Source organism: Lithobates pipiens, unplaced genomic scaffold, assembly GCF_037356315.1.
Source record: "Lithobates pipiens isolate NorthernLeopardFrog02 unplaced genomic scaffold, aLitPip1_a1.2 Scaffold_3, whole genome shotgun sequence".
NCBI classification, from domain to species: Eukaryota; Metazoa; Chordata; class Amphibia; order Anura; family Ranidae; genus Lithobates; species Lithobates pipiens.
Window position 1 is genome coordinate 104,325,263 of NW_027507790.1, and position 18,476 is coordinate 104,343,738.

An 18,476-nucleotide genomic window follows, 5' to 3' on the forward strand; every position below is an offset into this window, starting at 1 on the left:
GTAAATTAAACTGGAAGTTCAGCTTTAAGACAAAAAAACACAGAAATCGTGAGTATAAAAAATGTTTCAGCCCCTTTGCTATGAAACCTTAGCAAAGATGTCGTTAAACCAATTAACTTCAGAAGTCCCTTAACAAGATGTTTACCTAAGGTCTACCTGTGTGCAAATAAAGTATCACATGATCTGTCAAAGATGTCAATATAAGAATAGCATATCTGTTCTGAAAGGCCCTGAATCTTCAATACTAAGTAAGCAATATGAAGAAAACAAAGGAGCCCTCCAAACAGGTCAGAGACAAATTTGTGGATAAATATAAATCTGAGTTGGGTTAAAAAAATCCCAAATTTTTAAGATCCCACAGAGCACCATCTATTATTACAAAATGGAAAAAAATATTTTGGAGCTTCAAAGTTGTAGACGTGTTAAGTACATCACATGGTTGTAGTACAAAAACTGAAAAAACACCAGAGGGTACTTTTAATACTTTAATAAGGTTAATTGAGATATGTCGCTTACACATATGCAGTATCATATGTTTTATTTTAGTTTGATCCGTATTTGGCATTGAGCTTGCACCCCAAAAGGTATTGACTACATATTTATTTGCAATTGATACAAAACTAAGCCTAATGTTTCTTGTAAAGAAGCTTTGCTTTCTCTCCAAAGGTTTCTTGTTAGCATTTTTTACTTTTTATGTATCCCTGTTGGGGAGACTCATCCTCTCATTTTGCAAATGATTTTCATTTTTGCAGGGACTTAAAGTGGTAAAAGTGGTAAATCCAACTTTTTTGGAGGTGTAAAAAGGAAGGAGGTTAGAGGGTATAGTAAAAACTGTTGTTATGGTCACTGTTTAAGAAAGTAATTTGAAGACATTCTCTTCTCACTTCCTGTTTTGTCTCTGAAAGAGGAATTTAAATGAAATTTCCTGAATGTGATATGGACAAAAAAATAACAGTGGTTTCACCATTCTCTACTCTATTCAACACAAGGACATTTGGCTTTAAATATTTTAAATATCCAGTCGCTAATTTTTCTTGCACGTGATTGGATGACCGAAGTGTAAGTTTCTTCACTGTATTCACTTTTTCCTTTCTTCACTTTATTCACTGAGCTGATTGAATTTTTACCTTGCAAAGTGAAAATTCACTATTCCTTTAGTAAATCAACTGATTTGAATATTTGTATCTACTATTATGAATGAATGCTGCTGATGGCTAGCAATGCACTTCTCCTGAAAAGAGGACTGTTTACTTTTTCATTATAAGAAATAATCCTAAATGACAGTATATGATATAACAAACAGCTAAATTGTAATTGTATTGTATTGTAATTGTTTTCTGACAGAAAGGTACGTAACGATCAGAAAACTTGTGCCAATTGTAATGGGTTTTTAAAGATGAACTCTTCATTCTGTCTTTTAAAGATCTGCCAAAAGTGCTTTCAGTGTTGAACTCGCATGATACAAAAATGCTTTGTTATTTATCATCTTTTATTAGAACAAAAAAGTACCATCACAACTTTAACCTGTATGTTAGGGTCTAAAGCTGGATTTTTTCAAATGTGAACATATAAATTAATATTCACATATACCAGATCTATTTTTTAATATAATCAATTCAGTGACTAAAACAAATATAGAAATACAGTCAGCAGTAGGCATTAATCATTTTCTGCATGATTTAAATAAAATTAAGATTTTCTGAGATTTTTTTTTTTAAATCAAAAGTTGTAGCATTGTATGATTTGGAAAGTTTTCAGGATTTTTGTTAGTCTTTTTTTTTTGTTTTACATTTTCTAATTTTAAGAAAATACAAATATATACTGTCATTTTGTTTATATACAAATATATACTGTCATATGTTTCCCGCTTTGAAAAAAAGTAAAAATGTTTTTATAGAGGGGAAGAAATATTTCCACCTAGGAAAATGTGCCTTTTTTTGTCCAAACATAATGCATTAAGTAAGGGAATTGAAGAAACAAAAATCCAATTGCATATTTTTTTTTTAAATCTTGCTACTTTTTTTATGCATATCTTTTGGGGGAAGTGTTAAACCATGAATTCTATTCAGACATACAGGTTTTATAGACATATTTTTTTTCTTTTAACTGAAGTGAACAAAGTCCATGTAACAGATGTGGTAGATCTTATTATTCTGACTGCCAGTTCTACATCTTTTTTCAGACCTTTACAAGATTTTCAGTATATCTAAATAATAGATAGTGTAAGGAAACCTGCTTATAAAATGAAGTGCCAGTCAGAGAAGAAAACAGTCTGTCTAGAGCATTAAAATTTGATGAAACTTACGAAATGGAATTCAATTGTACCTTTCATGTATACTTTTGTATTCTAGCTTTGTAAAGTTCTGTTGTGTAATCTGTTATTATTTACATAGTTTTTTGTTTTTTACTGAGATTGTATAATAATTAATGCACATGATTATTGTTTTGGGCTGTCAGGCTCATATCATTTTGAATGTATGACTTTCAAAAATATGAATGTTCAAAGATGAGAAGATGATGCTGTGTGTTATATTAGGGATCAGAAGGTGGCATATAGAAAATGGTATGGACAGAAGCTGTTATTAAAATTTAGGAAGACAAATATGGTTAAGGTGAGCGGCTGTGGTGTGAATGCAACAGGCATTAAAGGGAGAAAGTCATAAGATGGTGGGGTAGACAGACTAAGGTGAGAGGTGGCACAGACTTTACTGGATACATGAACAAGTAAACACAGAGGGTGGAAACCAGAGCACAAAGTTGGGGCAAAAGATATATGTGTATGTCGATTGATGTCAGAGGGGACAAAATTTGGAGTAGACACAGTGGGGTGAAAGTAAGAAAAGACAGAGTACATGAAAATGGAGTGGACGAAGTCGGCAAAATATAAATAGATGAAATGGAGAAAATTTTAAAGATGATGAAGCGGAAGAGGGACTAAGATTGAGTGTAGATAGAAGGAATAGCCTAGTATTGAGGTAAAGTATACAAGAGGCAATATTTTAAAGAGAATGTGTGGCAAGACTGACACAGGGAGTTAACTGGCGACAGTGCAGTGAAGGAGATGCACAGAAAAAAATGGATGTCAGTGTGGATAGGAAGCAAGAACTCTCTTTATAATCTTTTACGTACTCCTTAAAGAGGAGCTCAAGTCTCCCAAAAAATAAAAAGTCAGCAGCTACAAATACGACTGTAGCTGCTGACTTTTAATATAGACACTTGCCAATCTAGGAATCCAGCGATGTCAGCACCCAAGCCGATTCTTCAATTGGGTGTAGGCACTGGCATCTCCAGTAAGGAAAACCTGATGGATTCAAAGCTGGTTCCCTACTGTGCATTCACGAATTGAACTGCACTTTCTCAATGATCCATCCATCTTCTGGGACCTAAGTGTGTCCCAGAAGGCAGTAGGGGGGAAGGAGGAGGGACTGGACATATTAGAAGAGTGCCGCAATGACCTTACTTAAGCCGCGTACACACGGGCGGACTGTCTGACGGACTTGGTCCGCTGAAACGTGTTTCAGCGGACAGTCCGCTCGTGTGTGGGCTTCAGCGGACTTATTCAGCGGACAGTCTGGCGGACTAAGTCTTTCGGAATTTCCGTAATATTGTCCGTCCAACTTTGGTTTCAGCGGACAGTCCGCTCGTGAGTAGGCAAGTTGGACGGACTAAGTATGGCGCATGCTCAGAAAGGATTTACACGGCCGAAGGTTGCATTGCAGTGTATTGGACATCGTATTTCTAGTCCCATCGTACGTGCTGTACACGTCATCGCGCAAGCTTTCAGCGGACTGTCTGTTCATCGTGTGTGGTCAAGTCCGTTCATTCAAAAGTAGGACGGACTGTCTGTCGGATTGTCTGACGGACTTAGTTGGCCAGACAGTCCGCCCGTGTGTACGCGGCCTTAGAAGCGGGAGCAGGTACCTGTTCCCCCTTAAAAGTGTCACATTTGGCAGTGGAGGGTACAAACAATTGAGTGGAGCTCTGCTTTAAAGTGGACCTTTCAATAACTTTACAATACCGCATTAATAAATTGCTGCCATGTCACAATACACAGAAAATGTATAATTTTTTTGTAAAGCTACACTATTTATCATTAAAAAGCCATCTCTGAGCTTCATGTGACTTTGCCTAAGCTAAGATGAGGTAATCAGTCTTCTGCAGACAAGAGGAAGTTTTCCTCATTCTTCTCTCCCCCAGTGATCAGCATGCAACAATGCCACAAGCAAAGTCACAAGGTGAGAGGCTGAAGCAGGTGCTGATCTATGACAGACATTTGCAAACATAGTACATAACTGCACAGGCAACAGGATTTACACGATTGGGTCATCTCTGAGCTGGTAAGTAGTTGGTGACCCTGAATGATGGCTAAACAAAGATGGCACTGTCCCTCTGGAGAGAAAATCAGATTAAGGCACCTCCCTGTGAGAGGTAATAAATACCTAGAAGTGTTAAACTGACACATTACTTAGCATGCATGTACTTAACATGGCAAAAAAATATATCTGATAACAGGTCCACTATGAAGTTTTTGGTGACATACATTTCAGTTTGTGTTTTTTCCCCACTACTATCCAAGTGCAATTTATGGTGTTGAAAACTGAATGTGCATTTCACATTGTCTTTTAGTATAATTTTGTATGTATTAATTTGTGTTTTTAATGTTATTTATTTGCTATTAATCAACATGAATGTGCATATATGCTAAGTTTATAGTTAAATTTAGCAATATTTTTCGTTTAGGGGTTCAATGGTCTTTAGGGCTCATAAGCATGTTTGGCTTATGTGGATAAAAGTTTAGGAGTCTCTCTTCTGCCTGCAGAATATTTCCTGTATCACTGGCTGCAACACAACCTCACATCATGAGAGTTCCACCATTACACTTAACAATTGGCACTGTGTTCTTTTTTCAAATGCTTCTCATTTTCTTTTTTCCAAACATGCCTCTGGAGATTGGAGCCGAGAAGTATGAGTTTTGTTTCATCAGCACAGAGTGCTTGGTTCCATATTGCCTTTTCTTTGTCGAGTGTATATATTAGACACAAAAAATTGTAATGTTTATTTTTACTAAAGACACCCTGGCACAAGTCCACTTGCCAGGATACCTGACGTGTTTTAAAAGGGATGGGGAGCTTCCCATGAAGGGGCTGTGCTAGGGACTTTTAAACAATATCTGTGAATGGTGACTGTTTACTGTGTAAGAGCACTTGGAGAATTCACCTATCAGAACTGAGTTGTCTTGGCTGAGCAAAAGCCTTCTGTATGGACTCTTTTCTGTTATTCAGAACTGTGCTATTTTAACTGGTAATTGCTTGGGCATGCAACATTGTACGCAAATTCAATTTATATCTTTTTTTTCACACAAATAGTGCTTTCTTTTGTTGGTATTTAAAGAGGAGTTCCCGTTAAAAAAATAAAAATAAAATAAAAGTCAGCAGCTACAAATACTGCAGCTGCTGACTTTTAATAATCGGACACTTACCTGTCCCAGGGTCCAGCGCCGGCATTGCAACTGTGGGCACCGTGAGTGGCCGCGCAGCACATCGGGGACCTGTCACGTGTCCCAGATGACTGACAGGAGGGAGGGGGCAGAGCCAAGCCCTTCCTGAGCCGAGGGGAAGTGATGTCCCCAGCCCAGGCACTGAAGGAGGCAGACTATGAGGGATCCCCTAGCAACAGGCATTTAGAGGTGAGTTAAAAAAAATCCAATTTTTTTTACATTTATTTAGGAATTGTAATCATTTTTTTATTTTCTGTGTGGAACACCACTTTAATCACCACTGGGTTTTCCTTTGTTGCTATATAAACAAAAAAAAAAAACACCAAACACCAAAATAACAAAAATGTTGCAAATAAAACACAATGTTTTTAGTACCTGTTAAAGAATTTTGCCTAAATAGGTGAAAAAAATGAGCTGCGCTAAAAACAAATTAGAAATTAAAAATTAATCAAACACCTAAAACCTAATCAAAACCTATACAAAGTAAGCATAAAAAACAATATTAAATAAACAAAAATGTGATTAGTAAATAGTATATATGAGTACTATCATATCATCATAGAGTGAATAAAGTGTATACTAGATCTGAAATGAAATTAGTATAAATAATATAGAAAGCACCCACAATAATTAATGTAAATTGAAACAAAAATAATAATGTGTGCTAAATCTAAACGAATAATATTGATAAAAATAATATTCAAAAACCATAAAGAGTTCATATGTGATAAAGGAAAAAATGATATTTTCAGTCCAAAAATGTTATTATTGATTCTTCAAACTTGATATTAAGGTGAAAAAAAATTTTTTATCCACAAATGCGTGTATATAGAAAATATTCAAAACAATCCTCCACCAGTGAGAAGAGGGGCCGCTTACCAGAGCTTTGGATCCCAGTGTTAGTGAGATCAATAAGGCAACAGCACAGGGGTTTCTGGGTGAACCGTCACAGGCATCCCACCATCTATGTCTCCAATACGAAGGCTCCAATACGAAGGCTCCAATCGAGGAACGAAGGTGTCGTAGATTGCTGACACCACGCTGTCTCTATCTCCAGTACGAAGCCTCCAATCAGGGAACGAGGGTATCGTGGATCATATATAAAAGATCAAAGACACTCGCATAGCGTAAAACCACTTGGTTTAATAAAGTAGAATTTAAAAAGATTTACACTCACATGCGTAAAGAAAAAACGATCACATAAAAAACGAGCCGGCCGGACTCGTGTGCCGCCCGCACTTCCTGGTTGGGCGTAGAACGCGGAGACGTCAGAAGGGAGATAGGCGTTCTGACAACCAGGAAGTGCGGGCGGCACACGAGTCCGGCCGGCTCGTTTTTTATGTGATCGTTTTTTCTTTACGCATGTGAGTGTAAATCTTTTTAAATTCTACTTTATTAAACCAAGTGGTTTTACGCTATGCGAGTGTCTTTGATCTTTTATATATGATCCACGATACCCTCGTTCCCTGATTGGAGGCTTCGTACTGGAGATAGAGACAGCGTGGTGTCAGCAATCTACGACACCTTCGTTCCTCGATTGGAGCCTTCGTATTGGAGCCTTCGTATTGGAGACATAGATGGTGGGATGCCTGTGACGGTTCACCCAGAAACCCCTGTGCTGTTGCCTTATTGATCTCACTAACACTGGGATCCAAAGCTCTGGTAAGCGGCCCCTCTTCTCACTGGTGGAGGATTGTTTTGAATATTTTCTATATACACGCATTTGTGGATAAAAAATTTTTTTTCACCTTAATATCAAGTTTGAAGAATCAATAATAACATTTTTGGACTGAAAATATAATTTTTTCCTTTATCACATATGAACTCTTTATGGTTTTTGAATATTATTTTTATCAATATTATTCGTTTAGATTTAGCACACATTATTATTTTTGTTTCAATTTACATTAATTATTGTGGGTGCTTTCTATATTATTTATACTAATTTCATTTCAGATCTAGTATACACTTTATTCACTCTATGATGATATGATAGTACTCATATATACTATTTACTAATCACATTTTTGTTTATTTAATATTGTTTTTTATGCTTACTTTGTATAGGTTTTGATTAGGTTTTAGGTGTTTGATTAATTTTTAATTTCTAATTTGTTTTTAGCGCAGCTCATTTTTTTCACCTATTTAGTTTGATATCGGAGTATTACGATTAGGGTTGCTGCTTTTAGGTTGTTTTCTTTTGTTGTTCGAGTAGCGCGGTTTACCCTTTGTACCGTGTAAAGAATTTTGCCTACCAATTTTTTTGATGAATGTAGGCCAATATGTAGTCTGTTACATTTCTTTGGTAAAAATAACCTAAATCAGTGTATATTATTTAGTCTGTGTGAAGATTTTAGAATCTACAAACTATGGTGTAAAGATATTTGAAAATTGATCAATCCTGATGTACCTGATCTAATTTCTTCAGGCCCTATAGGACAGTACAAATACCTCTAAATGACCCCTTTTTTGTAAAGTAGACACTCCAAGGTATTTAGTAGGGATGAGCCGAACACCCCCTGGTTCGGTTCACAGCAGAACATACGAAAAAATGAGTGCGAACACCAATAAAGTCCATGGGACACTAATATGAAAAATCAAGTGTGTTAATTTCAAAGGCTTATATGCAAGTTATTGCCATAAAAAGTGTATAGGGACCCGGGTACTGCCCAGGTGACATGTATCATTGCAAAAAAAAAAATTTTAATTGTCAGTTTTTTCAGAAGCAGTGATTTTAATAATGCTTAAATTGAAACAATAAAAAAATGAAGCATTCCATTCAATAGTCTGCCTGTAAAGTAGTGCATCTTTTCCATGTTCATAACAGTACCCCAGCAAAATTACATTTCTAAAGGAAAAAATGTAATTTAAAACTGCTCGCCTCTGTAATGTATTGTCAGATCCTGGCAATATAGATAAAAATCATTGGAAAAAATGACATGAGTTCTCCCCCCCCCAGTCCATTACCAGGCCCTTTGGGTCTGGCATGAATATTAAGGTGAACCCTGTGCCAAAATTGAAAAAATAATGGCATTGAGGTACCCTTCCAAAATCCAACTGCAGCCTTTTTTTTTGTGATGACAGCTGTTATATTGCTGAGGGCGGGGCCACCTGGGTTTTAATTGTTTTTTTTTTTCTATGGACTGGCGGATGTTGTGATTGAAGATGGACATCACGGGACACTTTAACCACTTGCCGACCGCCGCACGACGATATACGTCGGCAGAATGGCACGGGCAGGCATATGGGCGTATATATAAGTCCCTGCCTGCCCGCGGGTGGGGGGCCCAATCGGGCCCCCCCCCGGTGCCTGCGGCGGTCGGCATTCCTTCGAGAGCGATCCGGGATGAGGGGGCGGCCATTCATTCATGGCCACCCCCTCGCGATCGCTCTCGACAAATGGAAATCCCCCGTGACATCACTTCCTCTCCTGTAATGTAAACACAGGAGAGGAAGTGATGTATTCTCTCCTCCGTGTCGGTATTTTTCGTTCCGACACGGAGGAGAGCGGATCAGTAAGTTGCACCAACACTCTACACACACAGTAGAACATGCCAGGCACACTCACACCCCCCCTTTACCCCCCGATCACTCCCCCAATTACCCCTGCCCCCCAGTCACAGTGACACCAATGTCATTTTTTTTTTTTTTTGCATTGGTGTCATTTGTGACTGTAATAACTGTTAGGGCAGTTAGAGTTAGCCCCCTTTAGTTCTAATGTACCCCCCTAACCCCCCCAATAAAGGTTTAACCCCGTGATCACCCCCCGTCGCCAGTGTCACTAAGGCTGGGTTCACATTGCAGCGGTTTATGAGAACGAATGTGATTCGCACCGCACTGCAGTGCAAATCACATCCGATCTCTGTGCGATTCGAGTTCAGCCATTCGCCGCACCCGCCGCAGCCGCCACACCCGCCGCACCCGCCGCAAATTCGCACGGGACCCTTTTTTTGGCCCGCAGCAGAATCGGATCGCATGGGTGTTCACACCATGCGATCCGAGTTTGCAGATCGCACTGCGATATGCGAACTGATCTGGGGGTGTCAGTAACATTTCACTGACACTCCCAGCAGTTCGCATAGGGCAGTGTGAACTGCCGCCGGGAGGCATGCGATGCGGGAACCCGCCGCGGATTTGCGGCGTTTCCGCATCGCTCCAGTGTGAACCCAGCCTAATAAGCGATCATTTTTCTGATCGCCGTATTAGTGTCACAGGTGACGCTAGTTAGGCAGGTAGGTATTTAGGTTCGCCGCAGCTTTTTATAGCGCCAGGGACCCCCATATACTACCGCATAAAGCCCCCTGATTGCCCCCTAGTTAACCCTTTCACCTGTGATCACCATATAACTGTTACAGGTGACGCTGGTTGGTTAGTTATTTTTTTATAGTTTCAGGGCACCCGCCATTTATTACCTAATAAAGGTTTAACCCCCTGATCACCCGGCGGGTGTCATTTGTGACTAATAACTGTTAGGGCAGTTAGGGTTAGCCCCCTTTAGTTCTAAGGTACCCCCCTAACCCCCCCAATAAAGGTTTAACCCCGTGATCACCCCCCGTCGCCAGTGTCACTAAGGCTGGGTTCACATTGCAGCGGTTTATGAGAACGAATGTGATTCGCACCGCACTGCAGTGCAAATCACATCCGATCTCTGTGCGATTCGAGTTCAGCCATTCGCCGCACCCGCCGCAAATTCGCACGGGACCCTTTTTTTTGCCCCGCAGCAGAATCGGATCGCATGGGTGTTCACACCATGCGATCCGAGTTTGCAGATCGCACTGCGATATGCGAACTGATCTGGGGGTGTCAGTAACATTTCACTGACACTCCCAGCAGTTCGCATAGGGCAGTGTGAACTGCCGCCGGGAGGCATGCGATGCGGGAACCCGCCGCGCATTCGTGGCGTTCCCGCATCGCTCCAGTGTGAACCCAGCCTAATAAGCGATCGTTTTTCTGATTGCTGTATTAGTGTCACAGGTGACGCTAGTTAGGCAGGTAGGTATTTAGGTTCGCCGCAGCTTTTTATAGCGCCAGGGACCCCCATATACTACCGCATAAAGCCCCCTGATTGCCCCCTAGTTAACCCTTTCACCAGTGATCACCATATAACTGTTACAGGTGACGCTGGTTGGTTAGTTATTTTTTTATAGTTTCAGGGCACCCGCCATTTATTACCTAGTCTCACTAGTGTACCCCTAAATTTAGGGGTGTCTACTTTCCAAAATGGGGTCATTTGGGGGGGTTTGTGCCATCTTGGCATTTTATGGCCTTCAAAACTGTAACGCCCTTAGAAAGCCTGAAGGCGGTGCTTGGTTTTCGGGGCCCCGTACGCGGCTAGGCTCCCAAAAAGTCCCACATATGTGGTATCCCCGTACTCAGGAGAAGCAGCAGAATTTATTTTGGGGTGTCATTTCACATATGCCCATGGCATGCGTGAGCAATATATCATTTAGTGACAACTTTGTGAAAAAAAAAAAAAAAAAAAAAGTTTGTAATTTTCCCGCAACTTGTGGCAAAATATAAAATATTCCATGGACTCAACATGCCTCTCAGCAAATAGCTTGGGGTGTCTACTTTCTAAAATGGGGTCATTTGTGGGGGTTTTGTGCCATCTTGGCATTTTATGGCCTTCAAAACTGTAATAGGTAGTGAGAAGTGAACTCAAAGATTTACACCCTTAGAAAGCCTGAAGGCGGTGCTTGGTTTTCGGGGCCCCGTACGCGGCTAGGCTCCCAAAAAGTCCCACATATGTGGTATCCCCGTACTCAGGAGAAGCAGCAGAATTTTGTTTTGGGGTGTCATTTCACATATGCCCATGGCATGTGTGAGCAATATATCATTTAGTGACAACTTTGTGAAAAAAAAAAAAAAAAAAAAAAGTTTGTAATTTTCCCGCAACTTGTGGCAAAATATAAAATATTCCATGAACTCAACATGCCTCTCAGCAAATAGCTTGGGGTGTCTACTTTCTAAAATGGGGTCATTTGTGGGGGTTTTGTGCCATCTTGGCATTTTATGGCCTTCAAAACTGTAATAGGTAGTGAGAAGTGAACTCAAAAATTTACGCCCTTAGAAAGCCTGAAGGCGGTGCTTGGTTTTCGGGGCCCCGTACGCGGCTAGGCTCCCAAAAAGTCCCACATATGTGGTATCCCCGTACTCAGGAGAAGCAGCAGAATTTATTTTGGGGTGTCATTTCACATACGCCCATAGCATGTGTGAGCAATATATCATTTAGTGACAACTTTGTGTAAAAAAAAAAAAAAATTTTTTTTTTTGTCATTATTCAATCGCTTGAGGCAAAAAAATAAAATATTCAATGGGCTCAACATGCCTCTTATCAATTTCCTTAGGGGGTCTACTTTCCAAAATGGGGTCATTTGGGGGGGTTTTGTACTGCCCTGCCATTTTAGCACCTCAAGAAATGAGATAGGCAGTCGTAAACTAAAAGCTGCGTAAATTCCAGAAAACGTACCTTAGTTTGTAGATGTGACAACTTTTGCGCAAACCAATAAATATACAATTATTGACTTTTTTTTTACCAAAGACATGTGGCTGAATACATTTTGGCCTAAATGTATGACTAAAATTGAGTTTATTGGATTTTTCTAATAACAAAAAGTAGAAAATATCATTTTTTTTCAAAATTTGCGGTCTTTTTACGTTTATATCGCAAAAAATAAAAATCGCAGAGGCAATCAAATACCATCAAAAGAAAGCTCTATTTGTGGGAAGAAAAGTACGCAAATTTTGTTTGGGTACAACATTGCATGACCGCGCAATTACCAGTTAAAGCAGCGCAGTGCCAAAGTGTAAAAAGACCTCTGGTCATTTACCAGCAAAATGGTCCGGTCTGAAAGTGGTTAAAAAAAAATGTAATAAAGGAATTGTCCAAAACTGTCTCCTGTCATTTTTACTTTTTTGACACTTTTTTTAGTGAATGAGTAGGGGTACAGTGTACCCAATACCTATTCACATAGGGGGGCTGGGATCTGTGGGCCCCCTTGTTAAAAGGGGCTTTCAGATTCCGATAAGCCCCCTGTAAACCCCCACAACCACCGGGCAAGGGTTGTGGGGAAGCAGCCCTTGTCCCCATCAACAGTTCAATGATTGTTATGTATATTGCCGGGATACGGCAATACATTACAGCTGTGAGCAGTTTTATATTAAATTTTTTCCTTTAGAAATGTAATTTTGCTGCTCTCATTCATTACACTATGTACGACCTCTATGTAAGGACTTAGCCCTCTGAGCCCTGATTGGCCAAGGGCACCATGCCTTTGGTTAATCATGGCTCTCACAGCAGAGCATGATGTGATTGGCCAAAGCATGCAGGTCAGGTGCATGCTTTGGCCAATCAGCAGCCGTCAATGCACTGCGATCTCATGGTGCATTATGGGGCAATCCGCTGGCGCTCGAATTTCCCGCAAACATTCCATAATGTTCTAAATTTGGCAAACACCCGATGTTCGAATCAAACTTACGTTCGACTCGAACATCATGATCATCCCTAGTATTTAGTAAGAGCCATAGCTATTTTTCCGAAGTTGTAATTTTATGTTACAATTTTGTGGAAACTAAAAATTTTTTTTTTTTTACATACTGTCACCAGTGCAGTACTGCATCATCATATGACGGGTGTGGCGGTAATCATGGATATTGGCTGGTGAAAGTATGGACAAAAAAAATGTAATAGTTTTTTATTCAAGTTTTTAAACTTTTTTCTTTACGTACTCTCATCAGGTAGTTTAGTGTCACCACATTTCAGTGGCCCACAGCTATCACATGGTACCTGGCACCCTGTACCATATAATTAGCTGTAGTCAATCACAGATCACAATAGTAAGCAGGCTGTCATGAATGAAAGTCATTCATAACAGTTAAGACTATTCTAAACTTTCTCTTCTAGAATTGAGTTTAGCAATAAAAGATAACAACACTGAAGTGACTGGCTTATTTTTCTCTCTAACGTACACCAAGAAAAAGACAATGAGATAGAAAAATAAGCCACACTAAGCAGGGGGTCAGTCTGCATCGCCCCAGGAGGAGGAGTGCTCTATCATAATAAAACACAGAAAATATATATATATATATATATATATATATATATATATATATATATATATATATATATATATATATATACATACACATATCGGTCTAAATTTGAATGACATTACTGAAAATTTTCTAATTTTCCATAGTTACATTGCTACATTCAGAATTTATTATATTTATTATATTTTTGATGTGCTAAATCACTGTTCTCCAAAGTTATGCTATGTATTACTTCACTCAATCAATACTCAAATATACAAATATTTACAAAACAATGGTAGGCGGGATATGCTGACCTTCTCTAAAGTCTGTGTATGCACTGGGATCCACGTCAATTAAACTGCAAATGCAAAGCCTATATTTTTTTGGTAAGGAACCCATTAATCTGTGCACTGTATACTTTTATTCACTCTATGAATATTTACAGTTTATTTCTTTAAAGTATAAATTCTTTTCATATAAACTTACTTATGACCCATCTCATGGGCAATAGTAAAAGCAAGGTTTAGCCCATTATCTTCTGCGATGATGCATTTTCTCTTATCACTGCACATTCCATTTAGATATGCAATACCTGAAATACATTTTAATGTTAAATTAGATTTTATTTTTTTTTTAATTCTCATAATTCACACCAGAACCGCCACCCAAGTCATTCATATTGTTCAGCCCCCCTTCTTCAGGGCTGAAAAGTTTCCAAGTCACAATGGGGGGGGGGGGGGGGGGGTTGGTAGAGGGAATGGTGAACTGAGCTAATGAGAGAATGACTTGAACAACATTAATGCTTCTATTTCATATTTGGGATGAATTGATGCACAGTGCCTGTAGCTACAGAGATCAGTGGCCTATTTTATTTAACAATTATTTAACAATTGTTCACTTCTTTCTAAAACAGAACTATACACAACTCCCCTCCAAAGGTGCAGTATCCAAGATCTTTGGCTACCTTGATTGGCCACATCAAGATGATATACTGTAACTCCCATGGATGCATACATTGTCAAAAAGATTGTGAACATATAGGTAAGAATCCTTTATTTCAGAGACAATCTCTTTTTCAATAAAAAGTCTGCCTGTTTGCAAATGTTTAATTTCCCAGAAGTACAAGAAGAACATGAATAGCCTGGCCACAATTCCACATTAGAGCTCAATCGAACCCTCTTAATTTATTAAAATAATGCAATCAGCCTGCATATACCATAATTAATATTTGTTTTTACTTTTTTTTTATCTGCCTAAGTGATGCAGCAAGGATATAAATACCAGTGCTGGCAGCCCAAGGAGAGTCTTATTGCTGTTCTCACATAGGAGAAGCATCCCAGCTCTCTAAAGCACCCTACTGAACACTTCACTAATTAACAGTGCTGCTCAAGGAGCAAAGTAAAAAAAAGAGAAAAAAAAGAGTCAGAGTTACTTTAATACGGCATCACAGCCTGTGTCATTCCTGAGATAAATGAGGCACACAAGGGTAATCTGGGTGTTCTATACTGTACATATTAGTAGTTACATGAGTGCATATGTACGTCCTTTAAAGTAAAAGGTAGATATTTTGGTAGAGTTATCATTACCCAAACAATGTCTGAGAACCAATTAGCTTGATAACATATGCACAGGCAGGAGGAAGTTAATATGTAAACTCAAGACCGCTGATAAGGCAGTGCTGCCAGCCCTCCTGTACTGGGACCAGGCTCCATCAGTTCAAAAGGGGGGGCCTGGGCACCTGCTGAGCAGGAGGGCTGGCTGTACTGCCTTATTGCTGATGCTTGTGGATCCAGTACAGCTGAGGCTGCAGAGAAAAGGACTAATAAGTCTCTGTTCTCAGTCCCTTTCTCTATCTCAAATGTGAGACATCAGGGACCTGTTTGGACCCCTGACAATTGACCAAAGCCCCCCCCCCCCCCACCCAACAGAGTAGATAAAAATCTATAAAGTAAAAAAATGTTAAATTTTGAAAAACTTTAACAGAACGGGGGGGGGGGGGGGGGGGTGTTCCCCAAAGCACTTAGGCAAATGGTATAAAACATAACCTTTGTTAGGATTTCTCAAAAAAAAATATATAAAATGTAACGCATTTTAAAGGAGGTTTAGGGTCTCTCTTGAAGGTAGGAGAGTACACAGTGGTCATTTATCTTAGGATAAAGGAAAAGGATGAACTACCAATCCGTTCCCACTATGTCCTTGGAACGTATGGTATGCTACAGTATGTCAACTCTTCAGAGCACATGCACCGGTTACTTCACGGGCTGCATGCAGTGTGAATATCTCCTAAAAAGTGCAAGTTTAGGAGATATTCACTGTATTTACAGGCAAGTCTTATTATTGGCTTTCCTGTAGGTACAAAGTGAAAAAAACTGAGTTTACTACCACTTTAAGGACTTGTTGAAATGTTTTATATTGCCTCTTCACCACCTGTTTTAACCCCACACTAGCACACCACAACTGCTTTGCACAAATTGGTCTTTGGGTGTCATGGAGCCTTCCCACCATAACCCTATAGAGGTAATGATGAAAGCAAGAATTAGCCTTGCTGTAAAAAATTGCAATGATATGCACCTGTCAAACAGGTGCCGAAAAATTGGTCTTTGGGTGTCAGTGGTCCCTTCCCACCGTAACCTTATAGAGGTACTCTTGATGAAAGCAAGAATTGGCCTTACTGTAAAAAATTGCAATGATATGCACCTGTCAAACAGGTGCAGAAAATGTACTCTTTGGTTGTCGGGGGCGCCTTCCCACCATAACCCTATAGAGGTGCTCTCGATGAAGGCAAAAAAAAAATGCTATGATATGCACCTGTCAAACAGGTGCTTATAAATTAGTCTTTGGGTGGTAATTGGGCCCATGAAACCTATGCCAAAAACATTATTCCAGATGAAATGATTGAACACCCTCAAAGCTAGGTAGCCTCAAAGTCCTGCAGAGATTCCACATGCCAAAAAGACTTTTTCAGTGACATCGGCATCAGGGGCTTCATAGCTGGTAATCCAGAACTTATTAATTTTTTATAAAAGTCAAACGTTCCACAGAGTCTGAGACAGACACATGATCAGTAATGAAACCTCCTGCGGCACTTAATGGCCATTCTGAAAGCATGCTGGATGCAGGGCAGCCCAACAACTCAATAACATACTGGGCAAGTTCTGGCCAGTGGTCTATTCTCATGACCCAGTAAGTCAGTGGATCATCAGCTGGAAAGCTCTCCATCTCTGTTTTGGCTCCGAGGTAATCATCCACCATGTGATGCAAACGCTACCAATTGGATGTGGAAACTGACAGCCTAGGGACTAAAAAATTACAAAATGCCTCACAACAGGGACCATCCTTGTGGCCTCCTTAACCACTTGCCGACCGCCGCACGACGATATACGTTGACAGAATGGCACGGGCAGGCATATGGGCGTATATATACGTCCCTGCCTTCCCGCGGGTGGGGGGCCCGATCGGGCCCCCCCGGTGCCTGCGGCGGTCGGTATTCGTTCGGGAGCGATCCGGGATGAGGGGGCGGCCATTCATTCATGGCCACCCCCTCGCGATCGCTCCCGACGAATGGAAATGCTCCGTACATCACTTCCTCACCTGTAATGTAAACACAGGAGAGGAAGTGATGTAATCTCTCCTCCGTGTCGGTATTTTTCGTTCCGGCACCGAGGAGAGAGGATTGGTGAGTTGCACCAACACGACACTACACAGTAGAACATGCCAGGCACACTCACACCCCCCCTTCACCCCCCAATCACCCCCCCAATTACCCCTGCCCCCCCAGTCACAGTGACACCAATTGCATTTTTTATTTTTTTTGCATTGGTGTCATTTGTGACTGTAATAACTGTTAGGGCAGTTAGGGTTAGCCCCCTTTAGTTCTAATGTACTCCCCTAACCCCCCCAATAAAGGTTTAACCCCGTGATCACCCCCGTCGCCAGTGTCACTAAGGCTGGGTTCACATTGCAGCGGTTTATGAGAACGAATGTGATTTGCTCCGCACTGCAGTGCAAATCACATCCGATCTCTGTGCGATTCGAGTTCAGCCATACAGATAGTATGGCTGAATTCGCGCCGCACCCGCCGCAAATTCGCACGGGACCCTTTTTTTGGTCCGCAGCAGAATCGGATCGCATGGGTGTTCACACCATGCGATCCGAGTTTGCAGATCGCACTGCGATATGCGAACTGATCTGGGGGTGTCATTAACATTTCACTGACACTCCCAGCAGTTCGCATAGGGCAGTGTGAACTGCCGCCGGGAGGCATGCGATGCGGGAACCCGCCGCAGGTTTGTGGCGTTCCCGCATCGCTCCAGTGTGAACCCAGCCTAATAAGCGTTCGTTTTTCTGATCGCTGTATTAGTGTCACAGGTGACGCTAGTTAGGCAGGTAGGTATTTAGGTTCGCCGCAGCTTTTTATAGCGCCAGGGACCCCCATATACTACCGCATAAAGGCCCCTGATTGCCCCCTAGTTAACCCTTTCACCAGTGATCACCATATAACTGTTACAGGTGACGCTGGTTGGTTAGTTATTTTTTTATAGTTTCAGGGCACCCGCCATTTATTACCTAATAAAGGTTTAACCCCCTGATCACCCGGCGAGTGTCATTTGTGACTGTAATAACTGTTAGGGCAGTTAGGGTTAGCCCCCTTTAGTTCTAAGGTACCCCCCTAACCCCCCAATAAAGGTTTAACCCCGTGATCACCCCCCATCGCCAGTGTCACTAAGGCTGGGTTCACATTGCAGCGGTTTATGAGAACGGATGTGATTCGCACCGCACTGCAGTGCAAATCACATCCGATCTCTGTGCGATTCGAGTTCAGCCATACAGATAGTATGGCTGAATTCGTGTCGCACCCGCCGCACCCGCCGCAAACTCGCACGGGACCCTTTTTTTGGTCCGCAGCAGAATCGGATCGCATGGGTGTTCACACCATGCGATCCGA

The 18,476-nt window shown here is 40.8% G+C and overlaps 1 protein-coding gene across 1 annotated transcript in view; it reads right to left on the bottom strand.

The window, feature by feature from the left end:
* The window catches only part of ADAMTS19 (ADAM metallopeptidase with thrombospondin type 1 motif 19), a 354,949-nt gene that overhangs the window by 193,435 nt on the left and 143,038 nt on the right, over nt 1-18,476 (bottom strand). The window contains exon 9 of the mRNA XM_077463285.1: nt 14,018-14,123. Coding sequence (XP_077319411.1) covers nt 14,018-14,123 — 106 coding nt within the window. The remainder of the gene's footprint in view (nt 1-14,017; nt 14,124-18,476) is intronic.